The sequence below is a fragment of the Lineus longissimus genome, chromosome 3 (assembly GCF_910592395.1).
Source record: "Lineus longissimus chromosome 3, tnLinLong1.2, whole genome shotgun sequence".
Lineage (NCBI taxonomy): Eukaryota > Metazoa > Nemertea > Pilidiophora > Heteronemertea > Lineidae > Lineus > Lineus longissimus.
This window is the reverse complement of record NC_088310.1, coordinates 8,634,435-8,657,555: the sequence shown is the minus strand read 5'-3', so window position 1 is coordinate 8,657,555 and position 23,121 is coordinate 8,634,435. Positions and strand designations below refer to the sequence as shown.

At 40.2% G+C, this 23,121-nt stretch overlaps 1 protein-coding gene across 14 annotated transcripts in view; it reads right to left on the bottom strand.

The window, feature by feature from the left end:
• Nucleotides 1–1,548: 1,548 nt before the first annotated feature.
• The window catches only part of LOC135485662 (synaptotagmin-16-like), a 104,467-nt gene continuing 82,894 nt past the window's right edge, over nt 1,549–23,121 (bottom strand). For 6 of the 14 annotated variants that reach the window (XM_064767992.1, XM_064767997.1, XM_064767987.1 and 3 more), the window contains 10 exons: nt 22,506–22,649; nt 20,373–20,596; nt 20,009–20,026; nt 19,315–19,428; nt 14,139–14,421; nt 12,870–13,027; nt 11,765–11,782; nt 9,941–10,130; nt 9,329–9,541; nt 1,549–7,659 (listed from right to left, as the gene is read on the bottom strand). In XM_064767992.1, the coding sequence (XP_064624062.1) occupies nt 7,559–7,659; nt 9,329–9,541; nt 9,941–10,130; nt 11,765–11,782; nt 12,870–13,027; nt 14,139–14,421; nt 19,315–19,428; nt 20,009–20,026; nt 20,373–20,596; nt 22,506–22,649 (1,463 nt within the window). In that variant the 3' untranslated portion in view covers nt 1,549–7,558. Of the gene's footprint in view, nt 7,660–9,328; nt 9,542–9,940; nt 10,131–11,764; nt 11,783–12,869; nt 13,028–14,138; nt 14,422–18,677; nt 18,714–19,314; nt 19,429–20,008; nt 20,027–20,372; nt 20,597–22,505; nt 22,650–23,121 lie in introns of all 14 variants that reach the window. The other 8 variants (XM_064767996.1, XM_064768000.1, XM_064767999.1 and 5 more) reach the window with 6 other exon arrangements.

Sequence of the window (23,121 nt, the reverse complement as noted above, 5' to 3'; positions counted from 1 at the left end):
CGTTGTCTTCATGTGGAGCCCTTGGTTTACATGTCTTGATAGATCCTTTTCTGGGCCACATGGCGAAGGACGATGAGCACTGAAGATTGCAACAGTGTGTCAAACTGGTGCGAGATACACTCCGGGCGCAGAGCACTAGCCTCGTCCTGTCGCCCGAGGATGATCAGATGACGAAATGCACAGGATTCTAGTGTGAGAGAGCTCGGCTGTGACCAATATCTGTGCCAAGACCTTGACGCTGAACATATTTGTTCTGAAACATCTTGTATATAGTACGGCAGAATTAATGCTTAACCGTTCGAGAGAGATAGGATGTGATGATGTCTCCCTTTCGGGTTCATGGTCTACAAGGCTTTTTATCATTTCCGGAGACAAAATGTATATAGCAAGGCACGCCCATTGTATGGATGCTACGGGAGAGATATAGGTTTTGACGGTTTTCCTCATGAGATGTCTTGGGAAAGAATATGAAATGTCAAGGTCCTGCCACAAAGACATCATCACAATCTATGTCCCTCACACAGCAATTAGACATACTAACTTTTCGTTGCTCTATAGGATGTCCCAGAAAACAATTTGCTGCACCTGTGAAACATGTACCAGAGATGGAGACATTGTCACAACCTATATCTCTCCTGCATCTGTGAGACATGGGCCCAATATGGAGACATTGTCACAACCTATCTCTCCTGCTCCTGTAAGACATAGGCCTCAGCCTGGCTTTGAGACAACCCAGTGTGTTCTTCAATCACTGCTGAGAGACAACCAGCCTGGCTTTGAGACAATCCAGTGTGGTCTTCGATCACTATTGAGAGACACGCAGACTGAGGCAACCCAGTGTGGTCTCCAATCACTGCTGAGAGACAAGCAGCGCGGCCTTGAGACAATCCAGTGTGGTCTTCAATCACCACTGAGAGACAAGCAGCCTGGCTTTGAGACAACCCAGTGTGTTCTTCGATCACTTTTGAGACACACAGCCTGGGCTTGAGACAACCAAGTTTCGTCTTCAATCACTATTGAGAGACAATCAGCCTGGTCTTGAGACAACCAGTGTGATCTACAGTCAGTCTTGAGAGACAACCAGCCTGGCCTTATGAGACAACCCATTGTAGTTTAGGAGCTACTTCAGGTAGGCTCTACGCATATGGCAAGGATTGCCGTCTTCAAGAGCAAAGTGAGACTCTTCTAGAGGAAGAAGCGTCCTTGGGTTGTGGTACCTCATGTACAGGAGCAACCTCAGGGAGGCTAGAGTTGCCAAATAGGGTGCTTGGGCCTGTCTTCAAGAGCACATTGAGACGTTTTGCCAAGGACAGAAGGGTCTTGATAATCTCCCAGGCACAACAGATACCTCTGTCACTTCAGTAACCTCAGTGAGCAAGAAGATGTAACACAAGGGCAGAAGGGTCCCAATGTTGTTCAAGGAAGATGGCAAACCTCAGCTACATAAGGTTCCTCAGGTGGCTATGTAAGGTACTTCTGGCGCCTGAGCTACCTCAAGTACTTGGGCCATACTAAACAACTTAAGTATGAAAGGAAGGAAATCTGAACTAGATAATTGAACTGTTTATTGATCATATACATTAGGAAAACTGTACCTTTTTCAAGATTCATCAATATCAACAACCTGAGCCACGTGCATACATTTGACAAGGTGGCAGCAAAACACAGCACAAACAAGATCATATCTTTTGATGTTCGGTGCCAGGAGAAAAGAGCCATACCACATACAGTCATGGGTTTAGTCAGATATCAACTACACAGTAGAGCTTATCATCTTGACTTGACACTTCAATCCTAGTCTATCCTAAAACCTTTCTGTAAACCTCCGACTGAGGTTCTAGATCAACATTACGACCTGAATGGGCTAGTACCCATTGAGTTCTGGTGAAGCCAACAAATTTTCTTACTTCTTATTACGCTATTCATTCATCCCAAATTATATAGATTCTATATACATGTAGAATCTATACAGCATCTATATAGAAAATTTCTACATAGATTTTTAACGGACATTTTTGCCTGTGTAGTAGGTGAAATGAACTGCAAAGTTATTGAGAAATAAAACAGCTGTTCATCTACTTTTGGACTGGAATACGCCTAAAGAACAGTTGCAAAAAAGTTAAAATACTTGTTTTTTTAATATGAAATAGACATATGAAGCATACATGTAGGAATGTGCATGTGTAAGCTAGGAATGCCAGCTCAAACAGAAAACAACAAAACCTAAATTTGTATGCATGTTACCCTAAATGCACTTGTCTTACTCACACAAAGGTACCACAGGGGTGAACAATACTTCCACACTTCATCGATATCTTCAGTTGGAACAGTTTCTGCTTGATATCAGCCCAATTTGACAAGACTGCACTAAATCAATCAATTTCACTCTGGGTTTGCTTGGACAACTACACCAGTTTGCTTTCGCAATCAAGTCACTAACCTATATTTATATTTGTTATGTAACTGTATATAACTTGGATAATTTGGAATTTTTTAACTTGCTGTAGACTAAATTCCTTGTTTCCTGAAATTTATTGGTTAATGCATTACACTTGAAATTTAAGTGCCAATACATTGGAGTTACATGTTATCCAATTTAAGTTGATTTTGCAAGCACATAACTGAAAATTGCAAACATTAAGCGCTTGCAAAACTTATGGCTTACGATACTTTACTATATAGCAGGTGCTTGCGCATCAAAGCTGTGCGAGGTCAAGATTCAAACTTGGACTTCATCGCTACGATAGATTCCTCTCCCCCCCCCCCAGCATACATAGATAAGGAATGGGATGATGGCCTTGGCTCACAAAATTGAGTAGCCACAGTCCTGGTATAGGTAGAACAAGCAAACACAAGGGGAAGAAAATTTAACGAAAAGCAAACCTAAAGCAGATCTGAATCAATTTGGACCAATACAAGTAATGTTTTATATACAATATACACTACGACTGACCCATATCACCGTTACTACATCAAAATAAGACAGCAAGAAAATCTCCTTTAAATATCCCAAACCTTTTAAAAGCCAGATTTGTGTCCGAGTATACATGTAACTAGCGTTTATATCAGTTGCAGCAGGGGCATGTGAAAAAACATAACTATAGCACCAGAGAAGAGAACTAACAAAATTCATCATCTTTTGCTCATCTTTTAAAAAACGGAATAAACGAATGTCTGCCGATTTTGCCAAATTTGAAATTTTTTGAAAGGTAATTCAATAATTCATCAGTAGTAAACAAAAGCAATAACGGCTCAATTAACAATTAATCATCAATTTAAGCCAAATTTAGTCACAGCAATAAATTTGCATGCAGTTGCAAATGGCCTTGAAAATCCTTTTTTCCTGTTTCTTAATTCCACATTCCACCCACATTCCTCTTTTATTTTAGATAAATTCCTCTGTTTTGAAAAATGTAAATTTCTTGCTAAATTTTTAATTTACGGATTTTTGGGTGCCCTAAATAAGCATGTTCCTGACAGTAAATTAATTCGCATGTCGATCGTAAAAATTGGCCAACATTTTTGGGCCATGAGATGCCCCTGCAACAACTTGACTGTACATCATAGAAAGCTCTGGGTAGAATGCTCTACAACTGGTTTTTACACCAAAACAAAATTTACAAATCACATTAATGCCTACTTAACATAATTTATTCAAATGAACTGAATTTGTTTAAACCAATATAATTTATTTACATTGCGTTATATATTGACCTTTTTCTTCCCGTATATTTCGTCAACAAAAATAAATGCTTTTCTCAGTTACATACTCATTAAGTTATTATTACTGAAACCCCGAAATCTTTGCAAAGTTAAAAGTTGGCAAATTAACTAATTTTGTATTGGAGGTTGACTAAATACTGTATTTGCTACCCTATGGTTGATATTCCACCTTTAAGTTTTTTTTATTTTTTAAGTTTGTGTTTGACAGTGCATTTGTCGCAAAATACACACTTGTGAAAATTTCATGATTTACAGTATTCCGTTGATAGCTATCAACAATTTAAAACAGCATAAATTTTCATGTTAGACAGCAGAAGTTTTCATCCCATTTCAATAAAAGTAGCATTTATCGAGATACAAACGAATCAGTTATTGTAATGAAGACAAGATGGCATCTCCAGCATTTTTAAACATTTCTGAACCCACTCTTGAAAGCAGCAGCGTCAAAAAAGTTTAGTACTGCTTGGGCTAATCTGCTCTTGAAAGCAGCCAGGTCAGAAAAGATCAGTACTGCTTGGGCTAATCTGCTCTTGAAAGCAACCAGGTCAGAAAAGATCAGTACTGCTTGGGCTATTCTGCTCTTGAAAGCAGCCAGGTCAGCAAAGTTTAGTACTGCTTGGGCTAATCTGCTCTTGAAAGCAGCCAGGTCAGAAAAGATCAGTACTGCTTGGGCTAATCTGCTCTTGAAAGCAACCAGGTCAGAAAAGATCAGTACTGCTTGGACTAGTCTGCTCTTGAAAGCAGCCAGGACAGAAAAGATCAGTACTGCTTGGGCTATTCTGCTCTTGAAAGCAGCCAGGTCAGCAAAGGTTAGTACTGCTTGGGCTAATCTGCTCTTGAAAGCAGCCAGGTCAGAAAATATCAGTACTGCTTGGGCTATTCTGCTCTTGAAAGCAGCCAGGTCAGAAAAGATCAGTACTGCTTGGACTAGTCTGCTCTTGAAAGCAGCCAGGACAGAAAAGGTCAGTACTGCCTCAGTACTATCTCAATGGTCAAGCCTTGCATACCTTTTGATTTAAATACACAATTATTATGCAAATGATAATTAGTAACTTTCTTATCAGTAATTTAATTTAGTTCTCATGCTTCTGATTGTCTGCAGAATTTCAATGTTTTGAGTCAGATCGTCAGAATGAGAGTTTGTTGAAATCGACCTAAGTTTACCCAAACTACCCGTACAAGTACATTTCAACCAGATTCTCGTACATTATTACACTCAGGATACAGGTAAACCAAGGGTAACTTCAACAACTTGTCTTTGTTCGAATGGCAAGCCAAGTAGGCTGTAAAGAACTGACCCCTTGACCAGTGTTTAAAGAAAATTTTAGTGAATATTAATCAAAAGGCCCAAAACTGATTTCTAAATATGACTTGGATTTCGAATTTTAGCTACAGGGGAAGTTTTTCACTTGTAATTTACTGATAGTTATTTTGGAGTCCATCTAGGAAAGTAATCCAATCAAAATATTTTCAGTTTAAAGTGTCCATGGATAACAACACAACACTGAGAAGGTAAAATGTCTTTCTAGTCAGAGTGCCATGTAAAACACTTAATAGTTATCAGTCACAACCAAACAAACGTATGACAGTCACGGTTCATATGTACAGAAATGAAATATACAGCCTGAATCGTAGAAAAATATGGTATAATTATATTAGCACAAAAGAATCATTACCCAATTTGTGCAACCAAAGAAAAGAAAGACTGAACATGATTTTCTTACCTGTTTCAGATTTAATGTGGAAATAAAGAGTTTTTACTTTAGGTTCTGCCAATCAAATTGGAACCAAATCAGCTTTGAAGATAGAATACACAGATCATAATTGTCTGTGAATTGTTTATCTTTTATTGGCATCAGGCCTGGATGACTTTGTATGAGGATGGACAGAATATAAGACACCGAATATTTTATTATTTGAATAAAAAGTGTTTAAGTACTTCAATTAGTGAACCATTACAGTTCAGGTTGGTAGATTATCGTAGAACACAATCCACATTTCTTCATGCCCAGATCATAGCTTAAGTTTATTGTCCTTTTAGATATTGAACAAGAAAGTAGAAACCAATCTGTGACATACAGAACACTGTAGTGAAATGAAATGGCCAGGGCCATTGTGCTCACCTCACGTGGAGGAAAGATGGATTAAGAGCATGGTATTGTGTCATGTAGTGTTAGGTTTGATGTAGGTCCAAGCAATTACAATTTCCCCAAAATGGCCAATTTACAGTACATTCGACCTCTGTGACCTTGAAAAGTAGGTCAAATCAAAAAAGATCCGGGTGACACATTGAATGGTTGTTAGAATTAGATGTACTTATGATATAAAATTGGTGCCAATCGGGCAAGTAATTACTAGGAATAATGGCATTTTGAAGAATTTAGGATTTGACCCCCTCCCTGGAGGCCAAACGGCAAATCAGATCGCACCAAACTTCAGTACCTGAGATAACCTGACCAAGGGGTACATGTGTACTTAATTTGTGATCAATAGTCATTGCAGTTAAGAAACGTGCCATAGTTACGGCCTGACGGCGAATTTACGCCATTTGACCTCTGTGACCTTGACAAGAAGGTCAAATTAAAAACCTGTGTGACATATACTGTATGGTGGTAAGATGTACCCATGATATCAAATTGGTGGCAATCGGGCAAGAAGTTAAGGAATAATCACATTTTTAAGGTTTTTAGATTTTGCCCCCTGGTGGTCAAGTGGTGAATCATATTGGACCAAACTTCGGTCCCTGAGATCACCTGACTAAGGGGTAAATGTGTACCAAATTCGGTATCAATAGTCATTGCAGTTTAGAAACGTGCCATCGTTACATCCTAACGGCCAATTTACACCATTTGACCTTTGTGACCTTGAAAAGGAGGTCAAATCAAAAACCCGGAGGATATATGATGCACCTTTGCTAGAAGTACCTACCATATTTTTTTCAAAATTTCCCGACTACTATTAAGGGAGATATTGCATATTTTCACTTTTAACGTTTGGCCCCCTGGTGGCCAAACCATGAAACGAATCGGACCGAAACTTGGTCTCCAAGGTGTCATTACATAAGGGTACATGTGTACCAAGTTTCAACTCAATAGCTCTAACAGTTACGAAACGTGCCCTGCTAACGGACGACGGACGACGACGACGACGACGACGACGACGACGACGACGACGACGACGACGACGACGACGACGACGACGACGACGACGACGACGACGACGACGACGACGACGACGACGACGACGGACGACGGACGCCACGGTATGGGATAAGCTCACCTCTGCTAAGAGGTGAGCTAAAAAGAACAGAAACAGATTTGTTAATAAAAACTGTCACAATTAATCTGCTATTAAGAATGGTAAGACCAGCCTCAACCATACAATGGCTAAGTAGGGAGGCCCAAAAGAAAAGAAAATGTTCAGTATCACATTTGATTTACAATTGAAAACATTGAGATTCAAAATGTTCTCAACTTCCTGATCCTGCAAGGAATGCGGTTTTCTTCTGTGCCTCTGCTGAGATATACACCTGCAAATAACCTGTTCGAAAGTCCATTTGCCTTCTTTTGCAGAATGTCAATCATAGCTGGTCAGATTGTTCCACTCCATTATTTGATTACAGATTTCAATCACTGTATATCTCAATCACTACTGATGAAGAACAGCTGTACCGAGTTAGCAGTGTGTTGACAGTTTTAAAATCCAGACATATGCATGTCCCAGCATCATTGATTACATAATCCATGCGACAAAATCGCCCATCACTGACCGACCACAGAATGAGTAAGAATTAAGTTTGACTAGAAAACAGTATTTAGTCCATGGTTTAATTAAGTTAAGCCTCGAGAAGGACGTGCCACCTGCACACTTGTTCACCTTTGCTGTCCACCATGTCCTTCCAATGTGACAGTTCCTCTTCGCCGCTACTGTTTAGTCCTGGAAAGGGAGGAAATCTAAAAGTTAGTGAGATCACATAACACAGCAGACCTTGTGAAATGTTGTTACGAGTTGTTTTTATGCAGTATTTGGTGGCAAGTTTGCTCAGAACATATTTGTGACCTGTCATAACAAAACCAACCAGGCGTATGTCACTCTGAACTTGGCAGGCTGGTTGTTGATTTCACTGTTGTTTGCCTTGGGTGAAATCTGAGTTCATCAATTTCAACTATTATCTCCTAATGTCATTTAGGCTCATTTTCTGTGACTTGCGCCTCTGTGACATGCGCCTCCTTTTGCTGTGAGGGGGTCACATGTATGAGTATCTCAGGCCACCCAAAGAATACAAAGATGGGAGTGGTAACAAAATGTGATTTATAACCTTAGCTATAGGAACACGTAAATATCTCCATATGGCCAAAGTGCGACTTACTACCTATTTTGGTGTGATGGGCCACATGTCAAAATCGAGTTTCTGACTTATGATGAAAACTGTTCTTAAGTTAGTTAATACTTAGCAATTAAGAGTTTTGTCAATCTGAATGAAGAACATAATATGCAAATCTTATGCAAACTATGCAAAGAGAAAAATGAAAACTTAGGCAAAATGCAAAGGAAAATGAAATGAAATGAAAACGAAACATTTATGTATGTTTTATTTGAGTAGGTGATAGGTAGGAGACTGTTCAGAAAATAATAAAGTGTTGACCCTTCGACCCCCAACTCAAGTAGGCTATAGGCAGGAGCTAGGGGCTACTGGTGGTCTTCTGGTGACCAATGCACAGTAGGGGGACTGGACCATGTTTTGTGCAGCGATGAATATATTGCTTGTGTGAGCGTAAATAGTTTTGATATGCTGTGGATAGGAGAAACCCTATTGGTGACTTTGTGTAACTTTATCTGACCTACCCAGCCAGCTGCTGCCTATAGACACTCTTTAAAGTTGATACATGTCCAAAATATGAGCCAATCATTAGCGGTGAGAACTACTTTTCTAAAATGGTTGATATCGAATTTTCACTTTCTATTTCAATTTAGTGAGCATATATCATCAAGACTGGTTAGGCCGGGTCAAGCACTGGAGTGGGACAGCCATGGAATGTAGTCTTTGAAAGGCTTATAGGAACAGGAGAAGAGGTTAGATAACATAAGAAATAACCGGTAGTCTGATAGATGTAGATGAACCTTGGGAGGGGATTCAAGATATAGCAGACAAGGTGGTCCAAAAACGTATCAAACTATTTCAGCCCGATAGGCAGAAAACAGACTGTTGTGTCATATAGACTCCTCTACATGACAAATTTCACCGAGCTAGTTTTTCAGAGGTCTGGCATCGTTAATTCTTGAAGTGAAGTAGACCCTGCTGGAGCACATGCAAACACACATGAAACACAAAATACAAAATGGAAATGGGAAATTGTTAGATACAATTTAGAAGAATCCCTGGTTTTATACGGGATTCAACACAACTTATTAGTAGTATTGTCATCAATTTGAAGATACATTTTGGGAGGCAAGTACCCCCTCACCCTCTCTGGGGTAGGATGTGGCAAAATGAACATCATATCCTAAATCCTAACAAAGAGACACCGCTTCTTTGTCAAAATCTGCCAGTGCAATTCCTGAAGAAAGAAGCAGGGGTCGTCAACCACCCTGGCCCCATACGCACCTGTAGAAAACCACCCAATCATTTCCTTTCTCTTCATACTCCTCTTGTTGTACACCGACACCATCAGCGTCACATCGGGCAGCTGGAAAAGCGCCACCTGGAACATGAACGTCTCCTTATAGAGAGGGTTCGGCTGTCCCCGGCGTATGGATGTCTTGCTTCGAGCTAACTCCTGTCCGTTGGCAGACATCAGTGTAAGTTTCGAATAGGTATCTGAAATCATAAAACATTCAGTCATGCATGCGCTGATAGGAATCGCTAATTTTGATGATTTTTCACCCATGGCCAGTTGAACAAAAAGGTTTTCAGCAATGCTGGTGTAAAGCTAACGCCATCTTTTCTCCAACTGTGTCTGTGTTGCCTCTTGCCGAATTATATTGCTAGATTTGGCCAAACCAGGACAGAGGTTATATGCCGTATGTTGTGACAGGCTAAGGGCTAAATATATGCATGGTAAAAATCCCAGCATTAAGACTTAACACCACTCTTAGTAAAACATTTTTTTGTGCTCAGATGTGGTACAGCTCCTTTTGAGATGTTCCCAATTGGTTTTGGCAGAATGGCGTTCAACCCTATTTCAATGCACTGCAATATACACAACAATGTACTCACCTGGTGCCCTATTCATTGCCATATTCCTAAAGTTACTTCCTTTAATTGCTTCGACCGACAACCGCCCCGTCGTGCCGTTGTATGACAGCCCGAGGAGCAGTTCAGGCATGCCACCATGCTGCATGGACTGCGTCGATGAGGCACTATCGCTACGCGATAAGCTACTCACATCCAATTTCGAATCACCGTGCTGAAAAGGATAATGACTTATGAATATTTTGTTTATGGCTTGATACGCGAAAAATAATCCATTGGTTTGATGGTGCATACTGCCTTGCACAGTGTAGCGTCTAGTTATAGCCAATTATTCCCAAGTGTTCAATCATTACATTTGATTCTCTTTGATGCAAATGGCAATAATTGTCATTTCACACCAAACTCAATGAACGTCTTGATTGCATTTGTTTTCTAACCTGAAATGAATACTCTGTTAGTTTACATGATATGACTGACATCGCCCCTTCCTAGGCGCAGGGGTACTCCAGGGGTTTAGCACAAGTCCACCACGGCCGCCCCTGACATTTCATCCAAGGACTGACATCCCGCAGGCTAACAACATAACATACTCCAATACCTGTATCAATAGGATGTCAAGCTACATGTGACATCTCCTGGCCGCAGGAGTACTCCAATACCTGTATCAATGGGATGTCAAGCTACATGTGACATCTCCTGGCCGCAGGAGTACTACAATACCTGTATCAATGGAATGTCAAGCTACATGTGACACCTCCTGGCCGCAGGAGTAATCCAATACCTGTATCAATTTGATGTCAAGCTACATGTGACATCTCCTGGCCACAGGAGTTCTCCAATACCTGTATCAATGTGATGTCAAGCTACATGTGACATCTCCTGACCGCAGGAGTACTCCAATACCTGTATCAATTTGATGTCAAGCTACATGTGACATCTCCTGACCGCAGGAGTTCTCCAATACCTGTATCAATGTGATGTCAAGCTACATGTGACATCTCCTGACCGCAGGAGTACTCCAATACCTGTATCAATTTGATGTCAAGCTACATGTGACATCTCCCGACCGCAGGAGTACTCCAATACCTGTATCAATGTGATGTCAAGCTAAATGTGACATCTCCTGACCGCAGGAGTACTCCAATACCTGTATCAATGTGATGTCAAGCTACATGTGACATCTCCTGATCGCAGGAGTACTCCAATACCTGTATCAATGAGATGTTGAGCTACATGTGACACCTCCTGGCCGCAGGAGTACTCCAATACCTGTATCAATGAGATGTTGAGCTACATGTGACACCTCCTGGCCGCAGGAGTACTCCAAGTCCTGCACCAATGTGATGTCGAGCTACATGTATGTGACACCTTTGTGCAACCTGGATGCTTTCATCTTTTCTGTGTGTGTGCATTTTGCGTAGACATAACAAACCATCACAAAATGTGACCAAAGGTTTATATGACGGAGGTTTAGAGAAAGGACAGGACAGACAGTGGTGGAGACAGTGATGAGGTCTTAATATAATCAAGAACTTGCTCGGGCAGCCCAATAATCTTGGCAAAAAAATACCAACACCACAATGACAAAATGATTTAAACCGATCTCTTCTAACTGAACCTGTTGTCTTCCAACTGCAGCCATGCATTGAAAATTATTAAAAAGCTCCTCGCCCAATGCACAGCCAATTAAAGCCCATTTCCCAATGCATAGTCAATGTAAAAGCCGACAAGAAAAAACACCTCAAATGGCACTGAATAAGAAGTTTTCATCTTCATTCAATGAAAAAAATCAGAAAATTTCTGACACCTGCACAGAGTATGCCCCACTGTGTCATAACTCTGACTTACTTTACTTTTTGCTTTATCCTAGATTTAGGAGAGGTAAAGATAATTTCAGATTTTCAGTTTGACCGTTACTATTTCTGACCACAAACAGTGCAGTAACATACAACTTTTAAGAACAAACAAGTTTTGATGACATAGGCCAACAAGTTCTGATAACATACAAGTTTTGAAACTATGTTATTCCTTGAAGTTAGTTGGTGACAATTGTAAGGCTTAACTGAATTCAATTCCATGGTCATCACCATCAGTATGTTGTGAGTTGACAGGGGATAGTCTCCTGTATTTCATAACCAGGATGACAAATCTGCTTGAAAAAATATCTTTTTCATCAAGATCCTGGAAGCAACTGTCTCTCAGTACAACCCTTGACATTCCCAAGAAGCACTCCCCAAAGTACCACTCAGTCAATTGCCAGCTCCAAATGAGCACCCCATGGCCGGGCTTATAACTCACTAACGCATGCTCCAACTGCAAAAGCTCATGGCACAGAATTTCAACTGAAGGCTCTAAGTGCCACTACTTCTGATTATAATCTAATCTTATCGTATCCTCAGAATATAATCTTATGTGACAGCAATTTTCATTGAAATGATAAAACCAGTGGAAGCATGTTTGCCATTTTACAAAACAGAACTAAATACTCTAGATACTGTGAACTATAAAATTTCAATTTTTATTTTCATTAATCTCACAGGCGCGGATCCAAGGGGGGGCGCACCCGGCGCACGCCCCCCCTACTAATTCCGGCACGGTGTAAAAAAATTGTAGCCCAAATTAAAGTGGTGCTTAATATTCGAAGATCAGATGCCAGGAAATCGCATATATGGAGTCTTATCTTAAAAGTTTTTCTGGGGGAGGCCCCCCCCAGACCCCCCCCCCGCCGTCGCTTCGCGCCTGCGGCGCTCGCAATTCGGGCTTCGCGCCTGCGGCGCTCGCAATTCGGGCTTCGCCCTTAAAGTGCGCCCCCCCTTTCGCAATATCCTGGATCCGCCCCTGTCTCAGATATCTGCGAAATCGGTGGAAAAAAAACCCTCGAAAATTTTACAATTTACAGTAATTTTTGTATTATCTTGAAGCGCTGCATGCATATTAAACTGCTGAGACTTACACTAATGTTGCTCCTTGGTTCCAGCGTAAGCAAATGGGTGGTCTCCATCTCCAGATTCAACGATGCGAATCCGACCACCGACTCCCCGATCATGCGCTCTCGACGCATCCTCTCACATCCGTACAGGCGGAAACGTACGCCCATGTTCGTGATTTCATCTGGGAAAGAAGAACGAGAGAACTTTTTTGAAGAATGAGAATCTAGCTGCAATTTTCTGTTGAGCCCCATAAAGGGAAGGCAATGAAAAGGTAAATTAGAGTAAAAGGTTAATTTGTCCACGAATTACAAACAAATTTTTTGGGGGGTAGGAAATTAAAGTTGTACCATGAAGTAAGAGCTACAACTTATCCAATAAAACATGGATCAGTCATAGCTACTACTTCTTGGTACAACTATAAAGTTTGCCAAAAAATAATCAGCCTTTCCTTTAACCCTTTATCTCTGGATTACCTTTTTATTGACTCACCCTGTAAATGCTCCAAATACAAAATAAAAATGCCCACGGGGTTCTCCCTGTTGCTAAGAAACACCATCATTGCGATGATAACCAGCGATGTGCGTGAAGCCATTGGGATTAATCAGGAAGGTGGCCGTCTTATCACATTTCCGACGTCGATCCTGATTTATGTCATTTCGTCACAGAATCGAATCACTCCAGGGGTGGACCTCATCAGAGCTAGTGTTAACCCTAAAATGGGCAATTCCACTAATGGTCTGAACTCTGCAGGTCTGGCACTTCATTACTAGGATAGCCATTTCTGTTAGAGTCACAGTAGTGACAAAGTAAGATCGCTTCCTAAAGTTTCTTATTGTGCACAGCAAAGCAAAACTAAAGAGGAAGCTTCCAGAACCTAAGCTTCAGTCTCGATTTTCCGCAGACTAAGTAATAGTGAAGACATATAAACATACCAGTAATGCCTCCATGAGCTGACAGCACTCAACTTGTCACTTTTCCATTAAGTAAAGCGGCCCAAAAGGGAATTCACAAGAGTTCAGATGCAAAAGGTACTATAAAATTCCCTCTAGGTTTTTTCAATAAACACAGTCTGCTGTGTCTCTAAGGCCATGTAATGTTTACATAGAGCTACGAGGTATAGGGACACACTGGCGAACGATGACATCACTAACATTCACTGGCGTAAATTGTGTAGCTCTATGTAAACCCTGCCTAATGGTTTTTTGCAATTTACCTATATATTCCCTTTACCAAAAATATGACAAAAATCCAAACTCCCTGGTACACACAGCATAAACTATTGTTTTACTTACCGTGTGGCACTTTAAAGCTGAACTGTTCCACAAACTCCGGGTTCTCTCCTTGTTTGATTTTGGTCTTATGTCTATGTTTCTTAGTTGGAAGCAGTAAGAGACGGACTTGCGTGCTGTTTGCACCGCCACGATCCTTCGTCGGAATATCTTTTGCCTGGATCACGTTGATTGACATCTTGTTCTTGTCTTGCATGTACTGGAAGCTGACCTCGAGCTGGCCACACTTGGAGATGAGGTGAGCGTCGGGGTCATGCTGAAGGTCACTCACATCGAAAAGGTGCTCCTGAAAAACAGACAATAACACAATAGTATCAAAGCTTGTAACTATAAAGATGACGACAAAATTATCTGCAACAATTATTAACCAGCTAGAACTTTCCATGTAAAATGGATTCAATTCTGTAAACCTCCAATGACCTTGAAATGTAGGTCAAATCAAAAACACGCACCATATCTGATGGAGCAATGAGATGCATCCACAATAGAAATTTGATGTTGCTAGACAGCATTACCGACTAAAAGGGTGTGACTGGCAATAATCTTTTCAAAATGCACCTGAGCCATTTGGAATTTAGATTACAATACTGTAACCTTTGATGCTGTATAAGCTTTTACGAAAAAATAGGGTTAAAATAATTGTTTATCCTCCCCATTAATTGGAACCTGGATATATCACAAAGACCCAGGGCCTCTCAGAGTTTCAATCAAAATGTGATTTTTCTCTCTTGTTCTAATGCGTGTATCAAAAAGAGATTTTGTTCCCATGTACAGTGCAAACACTACACTCAATTTAATATGTGTTAAAATAACAACTGAACAGCTTGATATGAAGCCATTCTCAAGCTATATGTGTTGTTCCGAAAACAATGTAATATGCCGCCAGGGAAAATGCTACCTTTTGAAGTGTTTGCAGTTTGAACTAAAATAGAATAGTCATTGAGGCAGGTGGGTAGTTGCCCCTATCCCTTTAACCCTTTGGAGGTTCTGGAGCATCAGTGGTACTTCAAGGATGACGACTTTTTTCATACAAAACACTTAAATACTACAACGCACTCAACAAGCTCTGGTGCAAGAATTTGAAACGACATTATAATCATCAAAAGGTGCATCTGAATAGCATTTAAATAGAAATAGGAAATAATAATTAGTAAACACGAGAACACTTGATTTGAAAATGAAATTGATGGCTATAATTATGCCCCAGGCGACTGGTACAAAGTGTTTATTAAAGGTGTGAATTACATTCAGACATAACGCGAAGGTCTTGGGTTGAGAGAGATTATTTGAAGATATTGGTATCCATGTTCTTTCTCGAGCAGATGTTCCTAGAAACCACTATAAGTTCCTATCGATTAAACTGCCCTATCATTGCAGTCGATCGATTTTAGCCAGAAAGAGACTCGGATGGAAACGATTCACCATGTTGTTAGGATGAGAAGATTACAAGTATCTGCTTTACTAAGATCTAGAAAAAAAGTGACAAATGCTCTATATATATTTAAGACAGAGAAAACAGCCACCAGCAGTTGAGTCAGCTTCTTTTCTGAAGTCTTTAAACCTTGAAGCCAACAAAAATATGTTGCCATCCAAATTGTCTGTTTGAGTTTCAGCGTGATGACACTCAAAGCATAAAATATTAACTGACTCGTTGAGATCAAAAATGTGTATTTGCTGAAGTTGAAAATCAAACGATGTTGGGGGAAGATCTAAGACTTGGACGTGTCCTCTGATGTTATACCATGAAGACTGAGACTGTGGGAAGCACAGAGACCTGAGACTGTGGGAAGCACAGAGACCTGAGACTGTGCCAATGGGAAGCACTCAGACGTGTCCTCTGATAGTAATGCCATCGAATCTTTTCCACTCGTAAAACACCCTGGAGACACTTTCACAGAGAGAGGTCCCAATATCACAAGTAGATATCTTCTGAAGAAGCTGTCTGTTTCTTTGCATTCACTTCCCGGAAGGTAGATTTGGCGGCATAGAGGCTAATGAGTGAGACACATCATCTGAACATTGTTGCTTAGATACCTGACACTGACATATCACTTGCGACCTCAGGCAAGTCACATCATTTTGATGACTACAAAGTGGCTAAGGAGTGAGACACATCATCTGAACATTGTTGCTTAGATACCTGACACTGACATATCACTTGTGACCTTAGGCAAGCCACTTTACTTAGATAATCACGAGACATGGAAGATGCAAGTCAAAGTGTCCAACAAAGTGGAAACCAGAGAAACATGAGCAGCTGAGGCCAACGACGGAGTCAGAATGCCAATCACACTACACTGCTATTCCCCTTCGCTGGCAACAGCACCGGTTGCTAGGATGAGCCTCTCATTTAAAGTAATCAAATGTAATTATTTTACTCTCAAATCTTTGGTTGTTATGGTTGTGTACGCATGCTAAGAGGGATGATGGATGTGATCATTTCAATACCAGTCATGGTGACTGAGTTTAGATGAACATGAAATTATGCTCTTGCGATAAAATGATAACATGACAATATCCAGCAGAGAAGACAGTCTCGCTACCTCTTTTGGAAATACTGTAAATACCTCTGTAAGACGTCAATGGTCAGGCCTATTCATAGGCCTGATCATCGACTTCTAAGAATGGATTTTAAAATACGTAGGCCTGCTATGATGTCAATCAGCTGACCAGGGATGTTGTCAATCATTCACCTTGGCAAGGAAAAATCCAGGAGAAAGGAACACCAACATGTAACTGTGACAATAAAATGCGGATAGATAGAATATGAGAGCCACGATAGGCTGTGTTAGCCTGGATGGAAGAACCAGGTAGAAACACCAAGCCAAATGAAGAACACCAGCAGACAATACTTGACAAAATCTGTTGGCCACATGAAATCAACCGCAAGAACGAATTATCAATATCGGTACCCAGACTGAAATATCTGACCAATAACCACAGCGTACAATATGAATAAACAAAATCGACACAATTGGAATGAAAGATGCGATACCATATGTTGCATAAAACAAAACATACAAACCCCTCAAAAAATATCCCTACCTCAGCTTTGTTCGTTTTTTTAGATCCCATTGTAAACCTGGAGTACACCAACTGTAACGTTATGCCTCCATCGTCACAACTCCATCAGATCACTAGAACGACATTCCCGCCAAGTGAACGAAAGCTTATCATATTACTGTATTGAATGGCCATTTCCCGCCAAGCGTATAAACCTCATTCACCGCTATGTCGTCATGGTTCCCGCAGATCCTCGATTCTTATCCTCAGCAATGCAACAGGGAGGGCTGCGAGGGGATGTTGTCATGGCCCCGTAGTGATGGACGCATGGCAGATATAAGTGTTTCTTGCCTCTTGATTGATGGAATCGTATAGACAATGAAGGAGGACTCCGAAGGGACAAATTGGTTGAAAGATCGAATACAGTTTGTGTTAAAGACAATCCTGATGGCTCGAGTCTTAGGTCATATTGATTGTCTTCAAGCTTGGAAATTTTGTCTTGGTAAAAAATCTTTAGAGATGAGCATTCAATCCATTGATCCTGTACATTTCCCTTAAATCGTCTGTGACAGGTGGCTTGAGTCTTCGACGGTCATATTGATTGTCTTCAAGCTCGGAAATTTTGTCTCGGTACAAAATCTTCAGAGATGAGCATTCAATCCATCGATCCTGTACATCTCCCTTAAATCGTCGTTGAGACGGGATAACCCAAGAAGAACCAATCATGAGCATGAAAAGAACATTGCAATGACAGCTCATTGCAAGGCACTTTAATTTTAGTCTATTAACAAAACCTTTAGATAAAATACAGCGACAGCAAAGCATGCACTTTCAAGCCAACTCAAAATTCTCCAAGTATTCTGGAATCACATGAGATGAAGAGCTACATCAAATCAATCAAACCAATTCAACACAGACAGTAACTCACTGAACGCCATCTGAAAAGATTGGGTCACACTAAATACTTCAAACAAAACTCGAATGGAAGGAAGATTAATAATGTTGGACCATAATGTATGCCTTTTCTCGGCAGAAGAAGGGGTAGCACTAAAGTGCTTCAAACATAACCCATATGTAGGGTACTCACAATCTGAGATGAGATGATACCTTCTGTGATTTTTTTAGAGTGTAGGCAAACTACAGTTATCTCCTTCCAGAACCATTCTGCAGAATTGGATTTATAACCTTTTTTCTTTGTGATCACAAATTCAACAGAGAAAGAATTTTTTTATTTTTATACTGGATCCTTTTAAAACTGATTTCGAAGAAAAACAAGATAGAACATCAAAAATTGCAAAACGTTAGTAAAAATACATGAAATATTAAAATGATCCCTCAAATAAATAGATGAAGACATTGATAAAGTTCCATCGATATCACAAACAGACTCAGAAAAAATTCAAAGAAAAATATGAATATGAAAACACAGATTGTGAAAGCTAAATCCAGTGCAAAATGGCTGTCCTGTGAAAACTCTTAAAATATTTGCTGTGATATCATTGTGAAATAAGAAATTATCCTGGGTCAATCGTTACATACCTCACTGGTGTATTGGCCAAATTCTGAGTCCGTGACCTGATGGTATAGACAGGAAAAGTAGGTTTTGAAATCTCGTGTATACGCTTCTTAACATTTTATATTAGGCAATCATCAAATCAAAATGAGCTAAAAAAACATACCGCTTCCATCCTTCACCTAGCGACTGTGATAAAACTAGTCATGCACAATGAAAAAAAACTGGCAAAAAAAATTCCACCTCAACAAAATACCACCAGACCTTGATATTTCACCACAAATTGTGATGATAGCAACAGTTTCGACAAAAGTATGACTGTGCACTTTTTCATAGTCACCAAACCAGAACTTTTCACCACAACTGTAACTTGTCTACTTCCTGAAAGATGGCTCCCCAAACAACTCCATGCCTGTCTTCTGTGGAGCAGCTCCCTAACCCATCCGTTCTTTACCAAGCTTTTCCCACATGCCGCAGATGAACTCCGAACTCGCCAGTTTGGAGCACAAGCCAGTTTACGCCGCCAACCATAGCCAACCTAAGGAACATACGCTCGCGTGGCGTCTGGAATCCAAACGTTCCACCACCATTTGGTGATCTTATTCAATCTAAACCCTTGCCAGGGATGCAGTATCAAAACCACCCCAGTCCCCTGTACTCTACCTTCGGTTCTATACCGTCCACTAAGCTCATATTTTCCCTATTTTGAAAAGATTCGGATGGCGCAATGCTCGGTTCTACTACGCTAGGTTCAGGGGAGGATGGTGCAACTAAAGACTAAAATAGAATGACTTCAAGTCACAAGAGGCAATGCAAAAGAATTCTAAATTTTGCACCAAATATTTTTCGAGATGAACTTGAGGTTCAAAGCATCACAGTCAATTGTCACTGTCAGAGATTGTGACAATAAGTTTTAATTCTGACTAAATTCGAATATGACATCCATCTCTACTTGATCCTATCAACAATCATCGTCATCTTCAATAAGGTAAAGCATATAATAAAGGGGTATGCCATTCATATTTACTGGTGATTCAGGAAAATAGAAATGCAGTCATTTACAATGCCTTTAATAGTGCAGGTATCATGCCCGCAAATTTGCTGAAAATTGGTGTTCCTAGTATTTGTGTATCTGTAATTCACACTACCGCATTGTTGTAATTTATATTCCGAACTTTATTCACAAAATTAGCTATTTTTGAATTCAATAACAAAACCAAACACACCGAAACAACAAAACTACGCTATGAACCCACTGATTATAACAACATAAAGTTTAACAACACCATATTGACTTTTAATCAAATAATCAATCAATCAAATAACTACAAATAAAGTCATTATCTAATTAACCTACCTCATCCTCATGATGATCCTGATTTTGCAGGAAATAGCAAGAAAGAGAAGTCATTAAAAAATATTGTGCTGTATTCACTTTGGGGATAAAACTACTAAAACTTTTGTCATCTAAAATAAAACTGTCTCAATGTATCACTTCAACCATGTCATAAACTTTTGCATGACTACATGCCCTTAAAGTTTAATGGCAATGAAATATCCAAGATGATGCCATCTGGAGGCTGGCGCCAATTCATTTTCAAGCAGGGTTGGGAGGACTTCAATAATTGATCGAGTTCCGGCTCTGCGCAAGGATGATGATCTCAGAGTGGATGCAGCTGCACTGAAATCAGGTTGATATGTTAACATATCAAATGTCTCACCTCTCCTCCATAATGTATATCACTGCTGGTGTGGGCGGGGGACTCTGTCGCGTAGCCTTGATTGTCAAAGTTATTCTGAGATTCCTGTGGCGAATAGTCTGCAGGAGTCGGTTGTTGACCATACTCATCAGGTGGGGGACCTTCATCCTGAGGATGGGACTCCTCCGCATGACTGCCTTTCTCAGCTAAGGATATCAAGTCTCGATCCTCTTCTTTTTTCTTGGCTGAAAGTAGAAATGAGAGCAGATGTCAGCAGGGTGCAAAAGTAGAAATCACAGCCTCTGAGGTCTTACCAGTAATATTCCTGTTTTCACCAAGAACATTAGATTGCCGCACTTAGAAATCATTTCTCGGAAAGATATTATCATTAACAACATTTTACAGCATGACAACATTCAAAATCTCAATCAGATTCAAAAAATGACAGTAAGATTTCAAAACTTTGAAACAAGAAAACAATCCATTCAGATAAAGCTTCATCATGTCCAATACAGTAAACTGGATTATGTTCGCAAGCCAAAAGTTTGCCTATTTGCTTTCATTTAACATAGACTCAAGACCGCATTTGCTGCTGAAATTCAATGATCATGCAATAGAGTTGAAATTGTAGTGTGTTTATTGTTTGAGTTTGCCTCCCGAATCATAACAATAAAACATCACACAATTTTAATCATACAAGTTCATCGATAATTTTACTCAACTTCCCCGATTCTTTCAGTTTGTTTTCTGGGAAGGAATCACACTGGTTACCAACTCCTCCAAGAGCCAGAGACCATAAGACCAAATTCCTCCACTCCTCTTCAAAGATATGAAAACTATCTCCACCCAGATAAAAAATAATTAAAAACCTCATGCATAATCAACATAGGGCACACCGCCCACTATAACAATATAAAATTGGGTTGACCTAGACTGAAAAAGGTCAAAATCTGGGCCAAAAACCCAAACATGATGATGATGGACCACTTTTGCCATTCTACGCAGTCACCGTAATGAAAATTGACCATAAAACATCATGCAATATTTTATTCTCAGCATTTTTAACAAGGCCATCATCTCTCACTGCAAGAGCCTACAGCGTGTATAATTACAACCAAATAACATAGAAAAACTGCCTACAAATGCAAAACTAACTCAGCATTATTTTCCATGAACCACCCTATCTGTATCATGCCTCAGCTTCTATATTCCAGTCTGTTTCATTCCATGCAGTCATATTATAGACAGACTCCCTTACACCTTCCTAACTCGATGCAACCAAAGCGATGGTTGCCAAACTTTAACACGTACATACTGATTTGCAATGGCAAAGGGAGCTACAACTTTTGATTGTCCAAGAATTCAGTTCAACATGCGTGATATTGCTTGGCTACTTATCAATGAGCATGCATGACCAGACGCAAAATCTGGACTTTTTTTACTTCTACCAACCATAGTTTTTACTCAAAGCCCCCAAAGGAGAAGTCTTGAACAATCTCTTACATAGTAATTCTAAATACTACAGATATGTCATCATCACCTTTGGTAAAATCAGAAACTAATCCAACATTCAATTATTACTTATAACAGCATCGTTTGAAGTCTGAACCACATTTCTTAACCCTTTCATTACAGGTCACTGGTATAAAAAGACACGGGAAGGGTCTTGCAGAACTGTCATATTTTAGCTTCTCATCCACACTCCACGCAATTAAGCCACAGCTTAAAAACTTATACCAAATGATAGGCAAGGCTTTTACCATTTGTTACAAACAAAATTTGAAGATGGCACTACAATAACTGTGACTCAGTGTATGTCACGTCAAAAGCATCAAAATGCATGTACTGCAAGTTGGGTCACCGGTGCTGCAGGGATGTCATTTTATATTCTGCTCTGGGGGTCAGGGGTAGGGAAAGGGTTCATGTAGGATGAAAATGATTTTTAAAGAGAGCTCTAATCTGGATTGGGTGCAAGGTCTTTGTATCAAACTCAGACCTCATAGGCAGCTGGTATCATTACGCATTGCCTCCTGATTCTTCTGATGACCAAAAGACCAGTATAAAATTGGGTTAGTTTCTGAGTCTGCCAACAGTGGCACTCAATTCCGCTGAATTCACGATGCATATGCTAGAAGACTTTAAACCACAATTTACAAGATCGAGAACTGCTCCGCCGAGGCTTAGGCAATTCTTCTTCAGCAGTGACCTCTATTGTGGGAATGTTAACAGACACCTCCCCGCCGGGTGGAATCTGCCTCAATGGAATTTGGCCGTTTGGCAGTTTTTTGTATGATCCCGCTGAAAAGATTAAGTTTGAAGAAATGGTTCAAAGCTGGATGAGGAAGAAGCAAAGACACTGAAAGAGAGAAAGAAATGAAAATTTAGTGAAAGAAAAGTTGTTAAGTTGATGTACAGAGGAGGGCGTAACACCAGATGGGCAAAACCACTGGCCAGATGGGGGAGTCCTAGTAGTGCATGCAGTGCATTGCATTAGCACTACATGTACAGGTGACACCCTATTGGGCAGTATCCATTCACCTGTTCCCTGGGAACGGATGTTACCCAGATAGACATGGTGGTGACAAAGCAGAGGTCTGGACCCAGACCCTTGAAGTGTAAACTGGACAATGTAACTGGTACGCATCATGATCGTTTTATTTGACTGCACTGACAAGGATTGAGGATTGCACTTTCTCAGGATATCAGGATAGGCCGTAAAATGCTGTCAGCATTTTGGATAGCCACTCATTCCTGTGGACTGCGTCTGGAT